The sequence below is a fragment of the Mercenaria mercenaria genome, chromosome 19 (assembly GCF_021730395.1).
Source record: "Mercenaria mercenaria strain notata chromosome 19, MADL_Memer_1, whole genome shotgun sequence".
In the NCBI taxonomy this organism is placed as follows: Eukaryota; Metazoa; Mollusca; class Bivalvia; order Venerida; family Veneridae; genus Mercenaria; species Mercenaria mercenaria.
This window is the reverse complement of record NC_069379.1, coordinates 35645382-35663240: the sequence shown is the minus strand read 5'-3', so window position 1 is coordinate 35663240 and position 17859 is coordinate 35645382. Positions and strand designations below refer to the sequence as shown.

The 17859-nt window shown below is 33.7% G+C and overlaps 1 protein-coding gene across 1 annotated transcript in view; it reads left to right on the top strand.

The window, feature by feature from the left end:
• The window catches only part of LOC128551026 (prestalk protein-like), a 118575-nt gene extending 111327 nt beyond the window's left edge, over nt 1-7248 (top strand). Inside the window, exons 14-15 of the mRNA XM_053531294.1 lie at nt 6316-6368; nt 7228-7248. Of these exons, the coding sequence (XP_053387269.1) occupies nt 6316-6368; nt 7228-7248 (74 nt within the window). The remainder of the gene's footprint in view (nt 1-6315; nt 6369-7227) is intronic.
• The last annotated feature ends 10611 nt before the right edge of the window (nt 7249-17859 follow it).

Here is a 17859-nt window from a genome sequence, read left to right as displayed (position 1 = left end):
ATAAAAATGTTGTTTCATTTACTTTAAATTTGAAAACTGGTCTTAGACATTTAAACTAATATTGACTTTTGACTTTTTCCAAAATAACCAGACATAAGATGGCAATTACGGCAACTTCCTACCGAAAAACATTTTTTTCAAACTCAACATTCAGAACTGTAGATGTAAAGTTCATAGATATATTATACTTATACATAGTTATATACATTTTGTTAGTATACGTATATAATCATATTTACATATATACATGTGTCACAAACGAGTCCAGATGCGTAGTAATCTAACCATGAAGGCCGAAGTGATTAATTACGACGCATCTGAACAAAACACGTGTTTTATTTGCCAACAAAGCACGCCGAGGTAATATATATTTCCATTCTGACACGTTCGAATTACACCAGGAAAGGGATACTAATCTGGAATAAAATGAGGTTTAAAATACAAGGGAGTAAACCGGAATAGCCAAAATAGGTTATTATGCGAAACGTGTTCTAATCGACAAGAAAATACATGGAAAAATTCTTCTTTATTTAGTTAAAAGAAAATCTTTAAACTAGCAAAATATGGTAATTATTTTTCTTCTGAGCCCATACATGTGTATACCAAACCTAATAGTGGGTCTTAAGGTTAAATGAGTGAGATAAGGTCAGTGCTTTACACATGCATGCACAACAGAAAAAAAATATAATTCTCATAACTCCAGGCGAACTGATTTCGAACCCATCTTTCATTTTGATGATGTTGCTTTCTGCATAAAAAGCAACAACACCAAAAAAAAAAAAAAAAAAAAAAAAAAAAATAATAATACCTACATTTTGAATCTAATCCATGGTCATCAGTTGATATCAAAAGATCTGACTACAATTAGTAAAAAAAGGAGTACTCACACACGTTTCGCTCAGAAATAAGAACGTTATTGCCTTTTATTTTGTGATATCAGTTTCGGCATTGATGCAATGCTGCAAAACATGTACGAGCATAGATGATACACAGTGATGAATGAGGTACGTACGTCTCGGCTAATCCGATCATATTACTTGAGTTGAAAGATTTTGTAATGATAATTTCGTAAGGTCTTACTTTCAATTGTCCACCATTACATAGGATGCATAATTACATTATCACTATAAATATGTTCGTATGTTTCTTATATTGAGTTTTATATTGAACATTGACGAAGATGAATATCTGTTAATTAATGTTAAACAAAAACAACAAACCTGTTAATAAAGACCGCCGATTGGAGAGGAAACGGTATTTATTGGTAAATTGTCTGCATTCACATGTTAGATTAACTGTAAATGTAGAAATGGAAACAAAAACAGCTGTCTTAAGAGTGGGGTGGTCTTTGTTCAAAGGTGGTTTTATGAACAAGTTCGACTGTATAAGGAATAGACTGATAAAACAATTTTCTGTTATATGTAGTTCTTAAATCCAGTTGGAACTTAGCGGTTTTGATATCTGTTTAGCCTGTTTTGTTTTGTCGGGTCATTCATTGTGTTTCTCCTGATGCTGGCACTGAGTACATGTATTTTGGGGATCTTCGGGTTTGTAATTTTTATATAATACAATAACACTTTGTTATTTTTACATTGAGTGTCTTTTGTTGTAATAATTGTGTTGGGTTTTTTCCTGACAGATTTTATTAACAATGTCCTGTCAATTTGGAATAACATGGTTGGAGTATAAGCTTGAGGTAAGATGACCTGATACCGTTTGAAGCTTCCAAGCGGTGTTTTTGTCATTGACTGTTCCTACATCCACTGTATTCTTTTATTTGTTCATTTTGTCCTCGAGTGTTTGTTTTGTGTCCGTGAGTGTATGGATGAGTGCTGGTGTAAGTTACGTTAGTATCTACGAATGTGATTGCACGGCCGTGTGCTGGGTATTGCGGTTAAAGGGGGCTGCGTTTTGGGAATGTTGCTTTCTATGTTAGGTATTTAGAGGCAGTAAGTAAAACTTTAAAAGTTAGAAAAAACATTTCTAAAACGTAGAAATTGATACTTAGGTCCAAGAAATTATGAACAATAAATTTACAGAGAAATTTATCGACCGTTTGTTTACATAAATAAGTAACTTTTAAATTTTTATATGTATTCGGTTGCTTAGAGCGGTAAATAAGTTGTAGTCGAACTGAAAATTGTTTTCAGTGAATGATATTTGTTTGTCTCTACTATGAACTTAAAGACAGAATGGAAAATTACTTTGTATCACTTAGCTTACGTATTTACTCGATAATGTATCTAAACACCACTTAATAATTACTTAATAATTAGCATTGCATTTCGTACTGATGAGATGCTGTTATTTAACAATTATATATATTTGAAAGAAACAGATAATAAAACTTGTATTAGCGTGAAAATTATACACTTGATTCATTGCATATATTTCATTTCTTTCAACCTGTATGCAATTAGTTTGATATATTTATAATCATTATTAAATTTTATCTTGTGTAGCTCGCCTTGTTAATCTTAAAATATAGTAGAACCTTGAAAATTTTAAGATATTTACACTGTCTTGTCTTACTAGTTAAAAATCAAGTCAATGTGAAGTTGGTAAGCCCTACCCCCAAGTCAACCATAAAATGCAGTGCAAAGACAACATTGTTGTGACAGTTAAATTGTAAAAATGAATTGATCATTTTTAGAAACTTATATAATCTAATGTACCTAATGTAACTACCTGATATGTTGGTAACAAAACAATAAATGCTAAAATAGCTATTCTAAACCTATTTATTGCATGAGACATGAGACACAGTGTTACTGTTGGACTGTTTTGTGTGCAAAAGGTTACATCTTCTGAATCTTAGTATCATAAAACGGAAACTTACAATTTAACAGCAGTCTTTTGCAAACGGGGTATTACGTGCTTGTTATCACATTTTATCGATTTATAGATCTTTTGTGTTTGAATACCAGCCTTGCTCGTATTACAATTTAACATTCATCCAGTTGAGATGCCTCATTAATTGTACATATTAAATGTTGCATATTTCCATGTTGAGATGTGGACCAAAGCCTGCATCCGCGTTATAATCAAAACATACGCATAATATTAATTCATATTTAATTTTTCTGTTTAATTTGAAGCGGAACTTCTAATTAAAAAGGAGAGCGATGGGGCGTGATACATAGAGGATATTTGTTTGCTTTGAGTGAATATGGAATATATCTCACTGAGAAGTGATAAAATTTCAAATATTTTCATGAGCGCGTTGCGCGAGTGAAAATGTGAAAATTTTCTTACTTCGAGGTGAGATATATTCCAATTTCAGGAAAAACAAACAAACTTCCTTTTTATTTTTTGCTTAATTACGTTGAGATGTGCATTTTGCAACAAATTTTAATTTCAGCGCGGGAAACAGACGCGTGTAAACGGACATGACGTCAGACGTGTTGTGACGTTAGAAAAACGCATACATGTACGACATAAAGTTCCATTTTATTTTATTTTTTTGCGGTATGAAATTCTTACTAAATAAAATAATTTGAATCGAGAAATATACTATAAAGAACAAAGTGCGATAACAATTTTCTTCCTGTTTTAAGTAAATAATTTCAAATTTATACACAATGTACAAGTAGATCGGCATTTACAGTGAGTGATATGCAGTGAGTGATATGGATTATATCTCACTGATTAAACAGAGTATTTCATCAGTTAGCATAAAACAAAACCCACGACTTTCAACAACAAAGCTATGACTAAGTGATGGCTTACTAAATATTCAGATTTATACCAATGTTATTATTTCAAATAACTAGAAGAAAGGAAGGTAAAACTGTAGAAAACAAAAATATATTTCTAGAAAACAAGCTTTCATAAACTTTGATTGAGACATTTTTGACACCGTGGTGTAGTAAAAGTTGTTAATTGTACAACAATGTTTGAATACATGCTTATATGTTTACCTTAGAATATACGCTCATAACAGCAGAGAACGTATCTTCTTTTCTTTGTGTTAAAACTTTCTTTATTTTCGTTTTTGTTTTTAGCTTAACTGTCACGTAGTGACAGGGTGAGCTTTAGTGATCGCCCTTCGCCCGTCGTCTGTCGTCCGTCCGTAATATCTCAATTTGCTATTGTGGCTTTTGCAGCCATATAGAGACTTCATTGATGGTTTGATTTGAAACCAACTTGCAAAATATCTTTAACAACAATAAATCTTAGATTCCATGATGAATCTGTCAGATCCAATCATAGGTTATGGAGTTACGGCCCCTGATTGACCCCTGAAAGAGCCAAAATTTGTTAATTTTTACCTTGTGAACACGATAGAAGTGGCATTTTATATTTGATTTTAACCACACTTACACACAAGTTAAGTTAAAATAAGATCGCGGTTCCTTTCTAAAACCGGCTAAATTTCATCATGGTTTGTAGAGTTACTGCCCCTGAAAGGGGCAAATTTTTCTATTTTGGCCCTATCAACCATATAAAAGTTTCATTTATGCTTTGATTTGAAACAAACTTGCACAGAACGATTATCTTGATTATCTCTAGGCCTGGATCGATACTGGGTCATGTCGGGACAAAAACTAGGTCATCAGGTCAAATCAAAGGAAAAGCTTGTTAACAACCTAGAGGCCACATTTATGACCCTTACTGCATAAAACTTGGTCCGAATGATTACCTTGATGATTTCTAGGCCACGTTTAACACTGGGTTATGTGGGGTCAAAAACTACGTCACCCGGTCAAATCATAGAAAAGCTGTTAACACTCGTGAGGCCACATTTATGTTCCTATCTTCATAAAACTTGGCCAGAATGTTTATCTTGATGACTCCTAAACCAAGTTCAAAACTGAGTCATATGGGGTCAGAAACTGGGTCACCCGGTTAAATCAAAGAAAAGCTTTTTAACACTCTTGTTCATTTGATGTGCATGAAACTTGACCAGAATGTCTTTCTGCATGAAATGTCGTATGAATTCTGGGTCATGTGGGGTCAAAAACAAGATCACCAAGTCAAATCAAAGAATAAGCTTGTTAACACAGTAGGGGGCACATTTCTCATTCTAGCTTCAAAACTCTTGTTGAGAATGTTTATTACTATGAAGTCTTTGACAAGTTCGAATCTGGGTCATTTGGGTTAATACACTAGATCACTAGATCAAATTAAAGAAAATGCTTGTTTACACTCAAGAGGCCACGTTTATTTTTGGTCCAATCTTAATGAAAATTTGTCAGACAGCAACAGCCACCAGGATATCTTTGCAAAACCAGGATTTTGGCAAACTTCGCTACCATTTCTAAGTGACTTAGGAACTGCTGTTTTAGCTTGGATGGTAGTTTAAGGGCCAATGAGTAATAAATAATCTAGTTTTGCATTAGTTTTAATTTTCTTATGTACAAAATAGATGATTACAAAAATTTGTCCAATTGGACTTTTCCAATTTCCTATCGGATATATGGCGTCCGATTGGAATTTTTGAAAATCCAATCGGACTTTTTTCCCATATTTTGGCATGCTAGATTTTTTTCCGGGCGGAAAACATTTTTTTTTGGCTCAAAGTATGTATAAACAGTTGGTTATTGTATATATTGTATAAAAGAAAGTAATTTGTCTCAAATAGCGGTCTCCTGAGAATTTTTCAAAAATCCTATGGATTTTTTTCCAACATTTTTTAATGGAAAAATATCCGCCCGGACGAATTTCCGATTGGAAAAAATTCCAGTTGGGTTTTTTTCCAATCTTAAAAATTGGAAAAATGTCCAATTGGAGTTCTTATTGAAAACGTTTCTTTTTATTGTGTTTTTTTTTTGTTCGTGTAACACAATCGTGGTGTGTGGTGAATATTATCTTGATATACGAGGATTGTCCCAGAAAATCTCGAACATTTCTTATTATTTCGAAAATAAGCGACGCATGAAATAATTATTTTAACTGTTGGTATTTCAATGTATACACCACAGAACTAAAGAGTTTAAAATTGAATACCTCTCATATCATTTGAGTATTCTTTAAATAATGGACGGCAGTCAATGCTTAACTACGATATAAATTTTAATTGTATGAGATGCATGTTGGGAAAGTTACATGAATTTAAAAGGAAGTATGGGTAAAATTAAGTGTGCGCCGACTAGCACTAACTGTAATAAAAAAGTTCGCCATTTTCTGGGACAACCCTCGTATTCTGTTTATCATCATATTTTGATACAATCCTGAATGTTAATCTTATAAATCTTTAAATTATCATCATTCAAATTAGTTTAGACGACGATGCCTATCAAAAGATAACAAATCTTCATGTATCATGCAATTCAGTTAATTGTGTAGTATGTTATAAGAATCTAATATTTTCAGGTCTATCCAGAAACGGAACTTGGTGTGTAACAACAGTAACAACAACTAAAGATGTTTGTTTTTACACTATTACGGACAATTACGTAAACCTGTCTCTGATTTGAAACTAAATTTGTTAAATAAGGCTAAAATGATAAAAATGATTACAGCAGAATTTCATGACGGTACCTGGCAGTAACCCTGTTAAATCAATAGCTTATATCTTCAAAGTAGGTGAGTTTGAGTATTACTTTTATTTAAACGACTTCAAACAGTCACTATTTGCCGCCTTATTTTTCATTAGTTTTGATAAAACTCTGGAAATTGTGGCTTTTATGCATTTGTAATAGAATGGCATGCGGAATATAACCACCTAATTACATCTGGAAAATATGCGGATACTAAGTTAATTATCACAGTTTTTGTTTTTCAAGAAGAAACGGAGTAGCACATTCACTGCGGGGAATCACATAATCAAAATAATCTCTAAACCAAAATAAATTTTTGAATAATGTCGGATAATATTGAAGAAACTTTTGCTGTAAATCTAAGATACAGCCTATCATACACCAACATACATGTATCATTAAACTACATAGATTTCAATCACAATCTCCTTCTGGTTATCTGGAATACTTCAAGAAACTGATACTTCTTATTTTCCTTAGTGTTTTTAATTACAGGATATCTATCATTATTGTCAACTCCATGATAATTTAACAATCTTCATTAGTCATATGATAGGCTATGTTTCAATTTCATATCTTATCAAGACAGGAAATTTATTCGTGTTCTTCAAAATATAACTTTGGTTAAGAAATTATTTTGATCATGTAATTCTCCACAGTGACATTAAGTAAGACTTACTTTTCCGGTCATTTGGTGTAATTATATTTATTACTGTTGAATATACAAATTTTGTTCCTATTTCAGTACCAAATGCCGCCATCTTGAACTAATATTGAACTAATTCCTCATCTACTGGTCTATTTAAGGAACACATTTTCATATTTTTAACTGTATTTCACAGCGGTACGTGTGTTGATTATAATTGCATGCATACTAGTACATGATATTTCGATCAAAAGTTAGACGAGGATGACTGCTGTTTTTAGCTCCTATATCTGTTGATTAAAAAGACAAATTAATACGCCCGTTCTCTTTGGTTCAATTTGTTTCCCTCCAAACGGGTTTTGCTGGTCGCGTGAACGACAAGAAAAAATTCTCGCCGGTCTTTAAAACAACGAATGTTCCTTGAGCTAAAAAAACTTCTAACCTTTATTGATTCCTATTGTGTCCTGTTTAAATAAGAAAGCAAATATTTCTTGAATTATATTTCTCTCTTCATTGTTAATAAACACAATTTTTTTAATGTTTATCCGAATTTATATCGCGAAAATACTGGTATGTTATTTGCAGTTTAGTCTGGTGAAAATCACTGTATGCCGGACAGACCGGGACAGTGCCGAGAAATCAGACTAACACCTAGCCGGTTGCCAGCGAAGTAAAATGAAGTTGTCCATGTGTGGCTGCATTCATATTAGAAAGCTAATATAAATACTAAATAATTAGATACTCAGCAACGCAAACTGCTGCCGAATGGATGATACTAAAGTTACGATAACAGAACGAAATACATTTAGATCCAATTATGTAATTTTACTTGAAGGTACACACTAGACAAGATACATAAGATTACAGCGGCACACGAGGTATTATGAGATAGTACTGGTTACCTTCATTAGTTCGTATAACCTGGTCCATTAACTTCTGCACCGGAAGTATGACGTCATGAACAGGGAGAAAAATACTGAGATGAAAACAATACCTTATTCACTTAGCAACGTGCTGTCTTTAGGTTTTGTACTTAAATAGGAATTAGACTGACAGACACGCGTACTTATCTTTAATTTCAACCAAAAGCATCAAAATAGGATCATATTGATGAAACATTCTTTTTATAGAACGTGCGTTTTTAAATATCCACAATGCATAGTATAAGTCTTTTGTCTGGCTGATCAGCGCGCAACCATGTCTGAACAATGTGTTTGTGTATCTTGGCTTGGTATACGAACATAAACCTTTTTATGAATATGAAATGCATTCAGTCGGAAAGGGAATGCTTTTGAAAGGTACCATCACTATTTTGTCGTTCAAAGTGCTCCGTGAATTAACCATGATAACCACATATCACAGTTATATTTTATAGGTATTCCATTCATGAGAGAGTGATATGGAAAATGTTTACCGCGAGATATATGAATATCGACCGAGACGTTTTTTAAAGCAGTATGACAGGTTTAACCAATACCTTTTACATAACGTTGACCCCTATATTTATGCGCGTACTTCAACATTGTGTAGGCTAAATGCCAAATCCAACAGCAGTAGCATTTGAAACTCCTAATTTCTAGACGAATCATATAAGTTTGAGTATTCTTTTTCTTAGTTAGATCATTTTCTATTCAATGATTAAAGTTTCTATTCAATAATTGGTAGTTGTTTTCTAAACTTTGGCATGGACGGCAAATTATTCTTTTAAAAGAAGAAATATCTACAGGGTTCACACATGCATGAACACAAAAGGAAGTAATTTATACTATAATATACAATGTAAGTAAGCGCCACGTCAAAATTGACAGTTTCAGTCTTTTAATCGAATCGGATGCGAAAGTATCAATCTCTTAATAGTAGATATAAAAAATAATATCACGTGCGCAGACAAATAAAAAAGCGCTATTGCTTATGTGCTATAAAATTAAGGATCATATCGCATGCGCAAAACAGAAAATAACGCATGTGATAGGCTTATGGTCTATAATTTCATATCACATGCGCAACAGTGCTATTTTAGATTTCTGCGCGTGTGATACTAATTGGGTGATTAGATACTTTCGCATTGATAAAAGATTGCATCGATCAATTATGACGAGGCGCTTATATACATATAGTACAAATTTAAATTTTGTTCTAGCATTCATGCATGTTAGAACCCTGTCGTCTTATTTTCTTTTTAATGGTATGCTCACCCTGTAAAATGAAAAAAAAAATGAAAAACACATCATTTGAAAACATTTTTTTTTCAAACAGTCATCGAATGTATGACGATCGGATAGAAAATGATAATAAACTAAGAAAATGAGAGATCACGCATACGTTTCGTTTCAGTATTAAGTAAGAAGTTAGCGTTTTTTTTTTATTTCGAATGTTACTGATGTTGGTTTCTGCTCTGACGCAACAAGCTTAAACGTATAGAATTTAAGATTATGTGACCTGTCATATTGCTAACGAAAATTCGCCACAAAATTGCGCTCTATAGACAAGACTTTTACTGTCTTTATTGGATATGGTGTTAATTGTCTGTTCAATAAATCTTTAAACTAATTATTTTCATTTTCCTGTAAATATTTATTCTTTATACGTTTTCGGTATGATAAATTAATATATATCAAATATGAATACAAACCTCTCCTGGTGCTATAGTCAAATATCATATATCTCGAGGTGAATATTTGCAACATACTGATACATTCATGCCTGATGGGACCTATCACACCTAAGGCGGAATGTCAGTCAATGTTTAAGTTTAATAAGGTTTTATCCATCCTTTCGGGGGCAGTATAGCACTAGACCCCCGGTATATCGCCAGGCATACAGTTGAAGATATTTTTGGAAACCTATGGTGAAGAAAATTTACCTTTACGCAGTTTCCTTAAAATATCAGCCAAAAAGTCCTAATAAGTGGGTCACTGTCATGACTAATGAGACCATAAACAACAGAGCTCCAAGGGGTGGTTTCAGACAATTAAGTTGAACACTATCGCGTTGCTATAAATGCTAGCTTCATAGAAAGGAAGTATAAGTGCACCCTTAAACTCTACCCTCCTACCCCAGATTTTTCAAATCACCCTCAGTCTCCGGCATGCATAGGTATTAAGTATATATTGTTTTATTTACCTTTACCTACATTCATGGTCTCCAAACTGCGCATATTTAACATGCATTGCATGATAGTTTGATTTTAAACATGATGTAGTTAGTGTCAATGCATAACGAACGTATACACACAGACCGGGAACTATCCTGTATCAGGAAAATTTAATACCAATTTAAATTACACGACATTTCAGGCGTAAGCTTGGAAGCAAATTAAATTACTTAGATTCTTCGAAATAGTCAAGCATCGATGGAAGCTAACATTTGCCTTCACTACCCTGGTAAATGGCACTAAATGCATTTGTACTAGACTACACCAGAGTTCAATTAATAATAAACAACTCTGTTTTATACAAAGTTTCGGCTTTATTCGCCTTTATCAAGTTATAAATGTTTTAAGATGATCACATCACATTTCGTCCATGTTCATTGCTTACTCAATAATGATAATTTACTAAAATTTATAATACGTCAAATTAACGTTGACTAGTTACTGTAACAAAAAAAATCTTTATACAACAGTGATGACAAAGTCGTTAGACACATGACCCATAGGTCTTTGCACCGTGGCAACATTGGTATATTTTTGCAAACGATTAACAGCATGCGCTGTGTTTCCAATATATATGTAGGCTACATTGTACAATATAAAAGGTTAAAAATTAAAATAATATATTAAAGTCTGTGTAACATTTTATAAACTGTTATCATTTCAAAGTAATTTACTATTATAGAATTATAAAATCAAACTTAAGATAAAAATTATACAGATACTGTAATTACCTCCCTTTATTTTTTTACGAAATATATTATAAACACTCTACTTTAGGAATACCAAAATTATTTTTTTACAAATCTGTTCTCTGCAAGTAACTGCCAGCTTCCCCACATATATATACATATATACCCGTATTATGCATGGTCGTGTAGATATTGGTCCTAGCTGTCAAATGAGATCACGTTCAAGTACCTTGGATGCCAGTGGAGGTCAGGGCGGGACATATAAAGTCACCATTTGGTTTTCTAATTCCCTATTTTGACCATGTCTAATAGGTTTTCGACAGGGTTCGAGCCCCTATTCCAAAGTAAAATACCCATATCATACATTTCCATGTAGGATGGTGTCATTGCTATTGATTGAGACCATGTTAAAGTATAAAAAAAGGAGTAGCCCTTGAGGTCCGGGCAGGTCCTAGGTTATACAGCTACAAGGCAGGGTTCGGAACAGCTTTTTTTACCATGTATGGAAGGTTTTCGACCCAGTTGGGTCCCTTTTGACCTAAACTTGTACCGCTTTTATACATGGTCGACAAGGTACGTGTCCTGGCTACAGATTAAGACCATGTTCATAAAGCTGGGTGAGCCATAGGTGCCAGGGGAGGTAATACATGGAGGTACGGTATTGTAATTTATACTGAATGTCGGCTGATAATGACACTATGTAAGATTTTGACCATTGTTGGAGTCCCTACACCCCAGGTACCTAGCTATACCATATATGAGTATGTTTTAAGATGTCTTAGCTTTACATTTAAGCTACTTACAAGTCCATATAGTGCCATCAGAGGTAATGACATGCATCAGAAAATGGCCTAACCTGTTATATGCAGTAGAGTGCTGGCCAAGACTAAGCTGATCCGACCCGGTGAGCCGTGAGAATTGCTCTTATGGTATCATTGGACTCAGTGTAGGCAGTGCTTGGGTTTTCAGGACTGTGTTGACTGCTCTGAACCGGTCATATATTGAGAGTATTACCGGATTGTGACCTATGACCTTGACCCCTAGCCGATCGGTTTCGAATCTGACGTGGCATGTTTTCTCTTAGATATTGGCTTGCCATTTACAACAAGGTATTATTTATCAAAATTGGACACCAGGTTATGAAAATATGACTCTTCCTACTCCTCCTCTATTTGATATATGAAGTATGCATTTTTTCACGAAAAATGATATAGTTTGAGACGGTCCTCTGACGAATGCGTCGGTGGTAAAAATACACAAATTATATATCCTTTAGACAATATTTAGATTTAATTTATAAAAAGTTATTTCATTAAAATATCTTGTGTTTTGAACATTCTACAATTATTTGACGTTAATAGAAAACAGGGACTTTTTCCGTACGGAAAAGTACAGAAATATAGCTTTTATCCTAGATTACATACAGGCGGACGAATTGATGTTGTCTTTTTGTCAAAATATTTCAGATTTTGTCATTTTCTATCAAAACAAGCTTTTATTTGCAGTTATTTACCCAAAGTAAATATTTTTCCTTATTTTACAGATAATATTTTAAGTCAAAAACGGCAAAGCTCAGCAAATGTTCCCGACGGCATGTTCGTTGGTGAAGAAAATAGTTATTCATATTGGATTAGACAATATTTCAAACTACTTATTAAAAGAAATTTCAGTTTGATATCTTACTTTTAACGCTTTTTATAGTAATATGAAATCCGTGAATTTTTCGAAAAAAAAAATGCGACCAAGATTAGCAATATACGGTCCCTATAGCGAGTCTACAGATCACACAGACGGACAAAACTTACCTAAAACTTTTTTTCCATACAAATGATTGGTATTCACCAAAGTGTGTTACTTTAGAGCCTATGTTGATGTAAAATATTTTTTGAAAAACAAGGTGTATTTTCGTGGATTTTTTTTTTGCTTTTTTTTACATCATGGCACCCATGTTCGAGCCCGGGCGACCCTAAGGGTCGGGTTTGAGCCTTAAGCTATACCTTAATGAAATAACTCTTGAATGGTTCTAGATCAAAAGGATTTAAAATTACCAAGACAACACATTCTTTACTAGTTTCGACCTTTATGTCTTCGTCAGAAATAACAACGTACAATACAAACGACGTCACGTCCGTTTGGACGCGAACGTCAACGTGACAAAAAGCGCAAATGAGCCGTGCCATGGGAAAACCAACATAGTGGGTTTGCGACCAGCATTGATCCAGACCAGCCTGCGCTGAAAGCGAACAGCATGGATTCTGACCAGACTGCGCGGATGCGCAGGCTGGTCTAGATCCATGCTGGTCGCAAACCCACTATGTTGGTTTTCTCATGGCACGGCTCATATATGGAATATATTTTTATTAATGTACATATAGATACGGATCATAACGATACGGCGGGTATTTACCGGAAACATATTTCTTCAATATAAAGTAGAGAAAAAATAAAGCCCAACATATCTACATGACAAATTTTGAAGTATACATGTGAAGCATAAGCGAGAATTAACAATAGATCTACTTATAATTATATAAAAAGTAAAATAACATTAACTTAAAAGCTAATCACACATATATAATTACAGACACAATCAAAAAATTAAAAACTTTAAAAAATATACGATTTAAAAACAAAATGTAGTCAAACGGCGGAAAAGGGGACCTTGAAGCAGGAATAAGGGGGCGGTAATAAAACGGCAATAAAATATCAAAATTATGAAAATTAGAGCAGATACATTCTTAACTTTTACTTAGAATATTAAAATTATTTTAAAGTTAGAAAATACATTAAAAATAATACTATACAGTTATAATATTTAAGCTATAGGGATATTATGAAAGTGCTAGTATATAAAACCCAATTAATAGACCTTTTTCTTGTTTCATCCTCATGTGATGAGTACACGTCAGGTGTTGGAGACCCATTCCTTGATCAAAATATCAGATTTCACTGTCCGATATATTGTTGTCTCAACTTCTCTAAGCCCCGACTAAAGACTTACAAAAGAATGGTATGGAAATTTGACCAAGGTGACTACGATAACTTAAGACAAGAGGCAGCATCTACCAACTGGGACTCCCTAGCAGGTGATGATATTGATACATATGCAAATAATATCACTCAACATATCATTTCCATATCAAAAAAAAAACATATTCCTAATAAAATAACTACAATTAGACCAGCCGACCCTCCATGGATGCACAATGAAATAAGAAAACTCATCAGAAAAAGAAAAAGAGCATACGATAAGGCAAAACGTACACAGAGCGAACATCACTGGACCAAATACAGACAAATAAGAAATAAAACAACCCGGCTCCTCAGAAATGCTAAAACACATCGTTCTCAAAAACTGTCAGATAAATTAAAAAATGAAGATCTCAAACCAACAGATTATTGGAAAATATTAAAGAAATTCATATCACCTTTAACTAACCCAGCAGTTCAAACCTTAAATTATAATGGTAATCTTAATACATCAGACACTGACAAGGCAAACCTACTTAATAACTTTTTCCAATCGCAAACATTACTTAACGACAATAACAAAACACTGCCACACATACAATTAAATCCGAATCACACAACACTAAACTCTATCAATATCACAGAAGATGAAGTAACTGTAACACTCAAGTCACTTTCAACAGGAAAAGCAGCAGGACCAGACAATGTAAATAACAGAATCCTAAAGGAATTATCACAGCAATTAGCAAATCCATTTTGTAAACTCTTTAATATGTCACCATCACAATGGAAACTTGCACACGTTTGTGCTATCTTTAAAAAGAATGACCCGCAATTAGTATCAAATTATAGACCAATATCTCTACATAGGAAAGTATTAGAAAAAATCATCCACAAACATGTTTTCAATTTCTTCTTAGAAAATAACTTTATTTCTTCTCTCCAATCTGGATTTGTCCCCAACGACTCAACAACAAACCAACTTGTCTCGATATACAATACATTCTGTCAAGCACTAGATGAATGAAAAGAAGTCCGTGCTGTCTTCTGTGACATCTCTAAAGCCTTTGATCGCGTCTTGCACAAAGGGCTTCTTTTCAAACTCGAATCCACAGGTATCTCTGGACGTCTTTTAAACTGGTTTCGTGACTACTTATCACAAAAGTAGTTCTTCCTGGTGGCTCTTCTGATACAGTTTTTATCTCTGCTGGTGTACCACAGGGCTCTATTCTGGGACCTCTTCTCTTCATTGTTTTCATCAATGATATTGTTCATGATATACACTCTACCATCAAACTCTTTGCTGACGATACAAGTCTATATATCATTGAAGATAATCCAGTATCTGCTGCTGAATCTTTAAACTCTGATCTTTTAAAAATAACTAAATGGTCGAATGACTGGCTAGTAGACTTTAATCCAAGAAAAACAGAGTCTCTTCTTATCTCTCGTAAAGTTAATAAACCCTTACATCCTCCTCTAACCATGCATGATGTCCAGATCAATGATGTTGAATCCCACAAACATCTTGGAGTTGTTCTCTCTAAAGACGGAACATGGCACGAACACATAGATAGTATCGAGGAAAAGGCGTGGAAACGTATCGGGATCATGAGAACCTTAAAGTTTATTCTTGATCGAAAATCCCTCGAAACTATCTATCTGTCTTTTAAACGACCTCTTCTTGAGTATTCTGAAGTGGTATGGAGTAATATTACCCACCAGGAAGAATTTGAACTTGAGAAAATTCAACTGGAAGCCTGCAGAATCATTACTGGAGCAACCAAATTAGTTTCTTTTGAGAACCTGTACAATGATACTGGATTTGAGCCCCTTGAAATCAGGAGAAACAAACATAAACTGATCCTATTCTATAAAATGACTAATCTTCTGACTCCCCATTATCTCTCCTCCTTGGTTCCAGATGCCGTTGGCCAAACATCTGTATACAATCTAAGAAATGCGAACAATATCAGAAACTTTCAGTGTCATACACAACTATATGCTAACTCTTTCCTACCATCAACCTTAACCGAATGGAATCAATTACCACTAGAACTGCGAAACTCTCCCACACTAGCCATCTTTAAAAGGAGACTCTTTTCTGGAGGACATAAAGCCCCCGACCACTACTATGTTGGAGACCGCAAATACCAAATTCTCCATTGCAGACTCAGAACACATTGTAGTTCTCTAAATGAAGACCTCTTTTCCAAGAACATCGTTAATAGCCCACTATGTACATGTGGCGAGGTTGAAAATACATACCACTAATTCTTCAACTGTCCTATTTACACAAGAGAGCGCATGCAATTATTCAACAGCGTCCAACTAATTTCCAACATAACACTACATACTTTGCTATATGGTAATTCATCAATCACAAACACACAAAATAATTCTATCTTTCTATACGTACAAAAATACATACAGAAAACAAACAGATTTAAAACATAACACGACTCCAAATTAGCTAATTTCTTAATTCAGACCCTTTATGAGTATGATATAAGTCCGTCAAACATAACCAAGTGCTCTAAAGTGACCACTACAACCTATCTTTTCTTGCTTCTTGCTTTTTCTGTCCTTTCTTTCCTGTACGATCTCATAGATATATTTTTGTCTTTACATTTGCTTTAAATACTAAACGAATACACGTATAGATATTTTCCTTCATTTTATGTTTAACCGGTCTACATATAATACTGTTTATTGTGAAGTTAATATGTTACCGAAACAAAATACCAAAATACGCAAGGAGAGAGTTTCAAATAAGCTTGGCTTTCTACTCAATCCTTCATGCTGTAACTATGTAACGTTTCATTTTGTAAATATATATGAATAAAATATTGTTTAAACCAAAACCCCATTAAATGTTACTCGGTAACTGTATTCACACAGTAAACAATACGCTGGTGTTCATGCCAGATGGGTGCACGATATTTAACCGGTGAAACCAGGGCGTTCCACGTAATAATCTATCCATATCATCATCAACAATATTATGAAATCATCTAAATTGTGATCAGTACTGTTGAAATGTGTAGCCGCACTACTAGCATATGCAAGATCGCTGAAATTGTTATTGTCAAATTTATGACCGTTCATACGTTTAGAAACATGTTGTCGTGTTTGACACACATATTGCGTGTTACACTTTTACAAGTTATGACATAAATGACATTTGAAGATGTGCAGTGTATATTAAATCAAAGTTTATACATAGAAGAATTTGAAGAACTAACGAATTCATCAGTTTCTACTATCTTGCTACAATGTGTACATCTCATTGAATAGTTCTACAAATACATGTAGCTTTTATTACGATATATTAATATACCTTTGTAGTAATATTTCATTGAAAATGACTGATTCTGAAAAACAAATATATATATTTACAGCATTTGACCAAAATTACATGTACCTCGACATGCGACAATTCCACGATATTTGCGCGATAGACTGTCGTGAGTCTTTGCTCGTTGTCGTGTGTCGCGTTGAATGTCGTGTGTCATGGTTAAACTTCAAGTCGACAGTCACAATTCCATGACATTTGCGCGAAATAAAGTCAAGCGTCGTTGTATATTGTCTTGTATCTCTTTGAATGTCGTGTGTCACATTCTTAGGGTGAATTCTTTCGATGTTTTTACACCAATCAACTCTTATTAGCGTAAAAGTATTTGATGCTATTTCGTTAAGCGTTGAACAATTTTACGCTAATTAAAATTGCTACCCATTCAGTAATATGGCAAGACTTGTCTACTTTAGTATTTTTTCAGTAGCAGTTTAAAACTCTCATACGATGTTACATACATGTTTCTTTTATCTTATTATTTCCTGTAACTCTTGCTTTTCCTATTATAATTATTATATCTAACAATGTTTAAGACGTTTCCAAATAAATTCATTTATATAAAA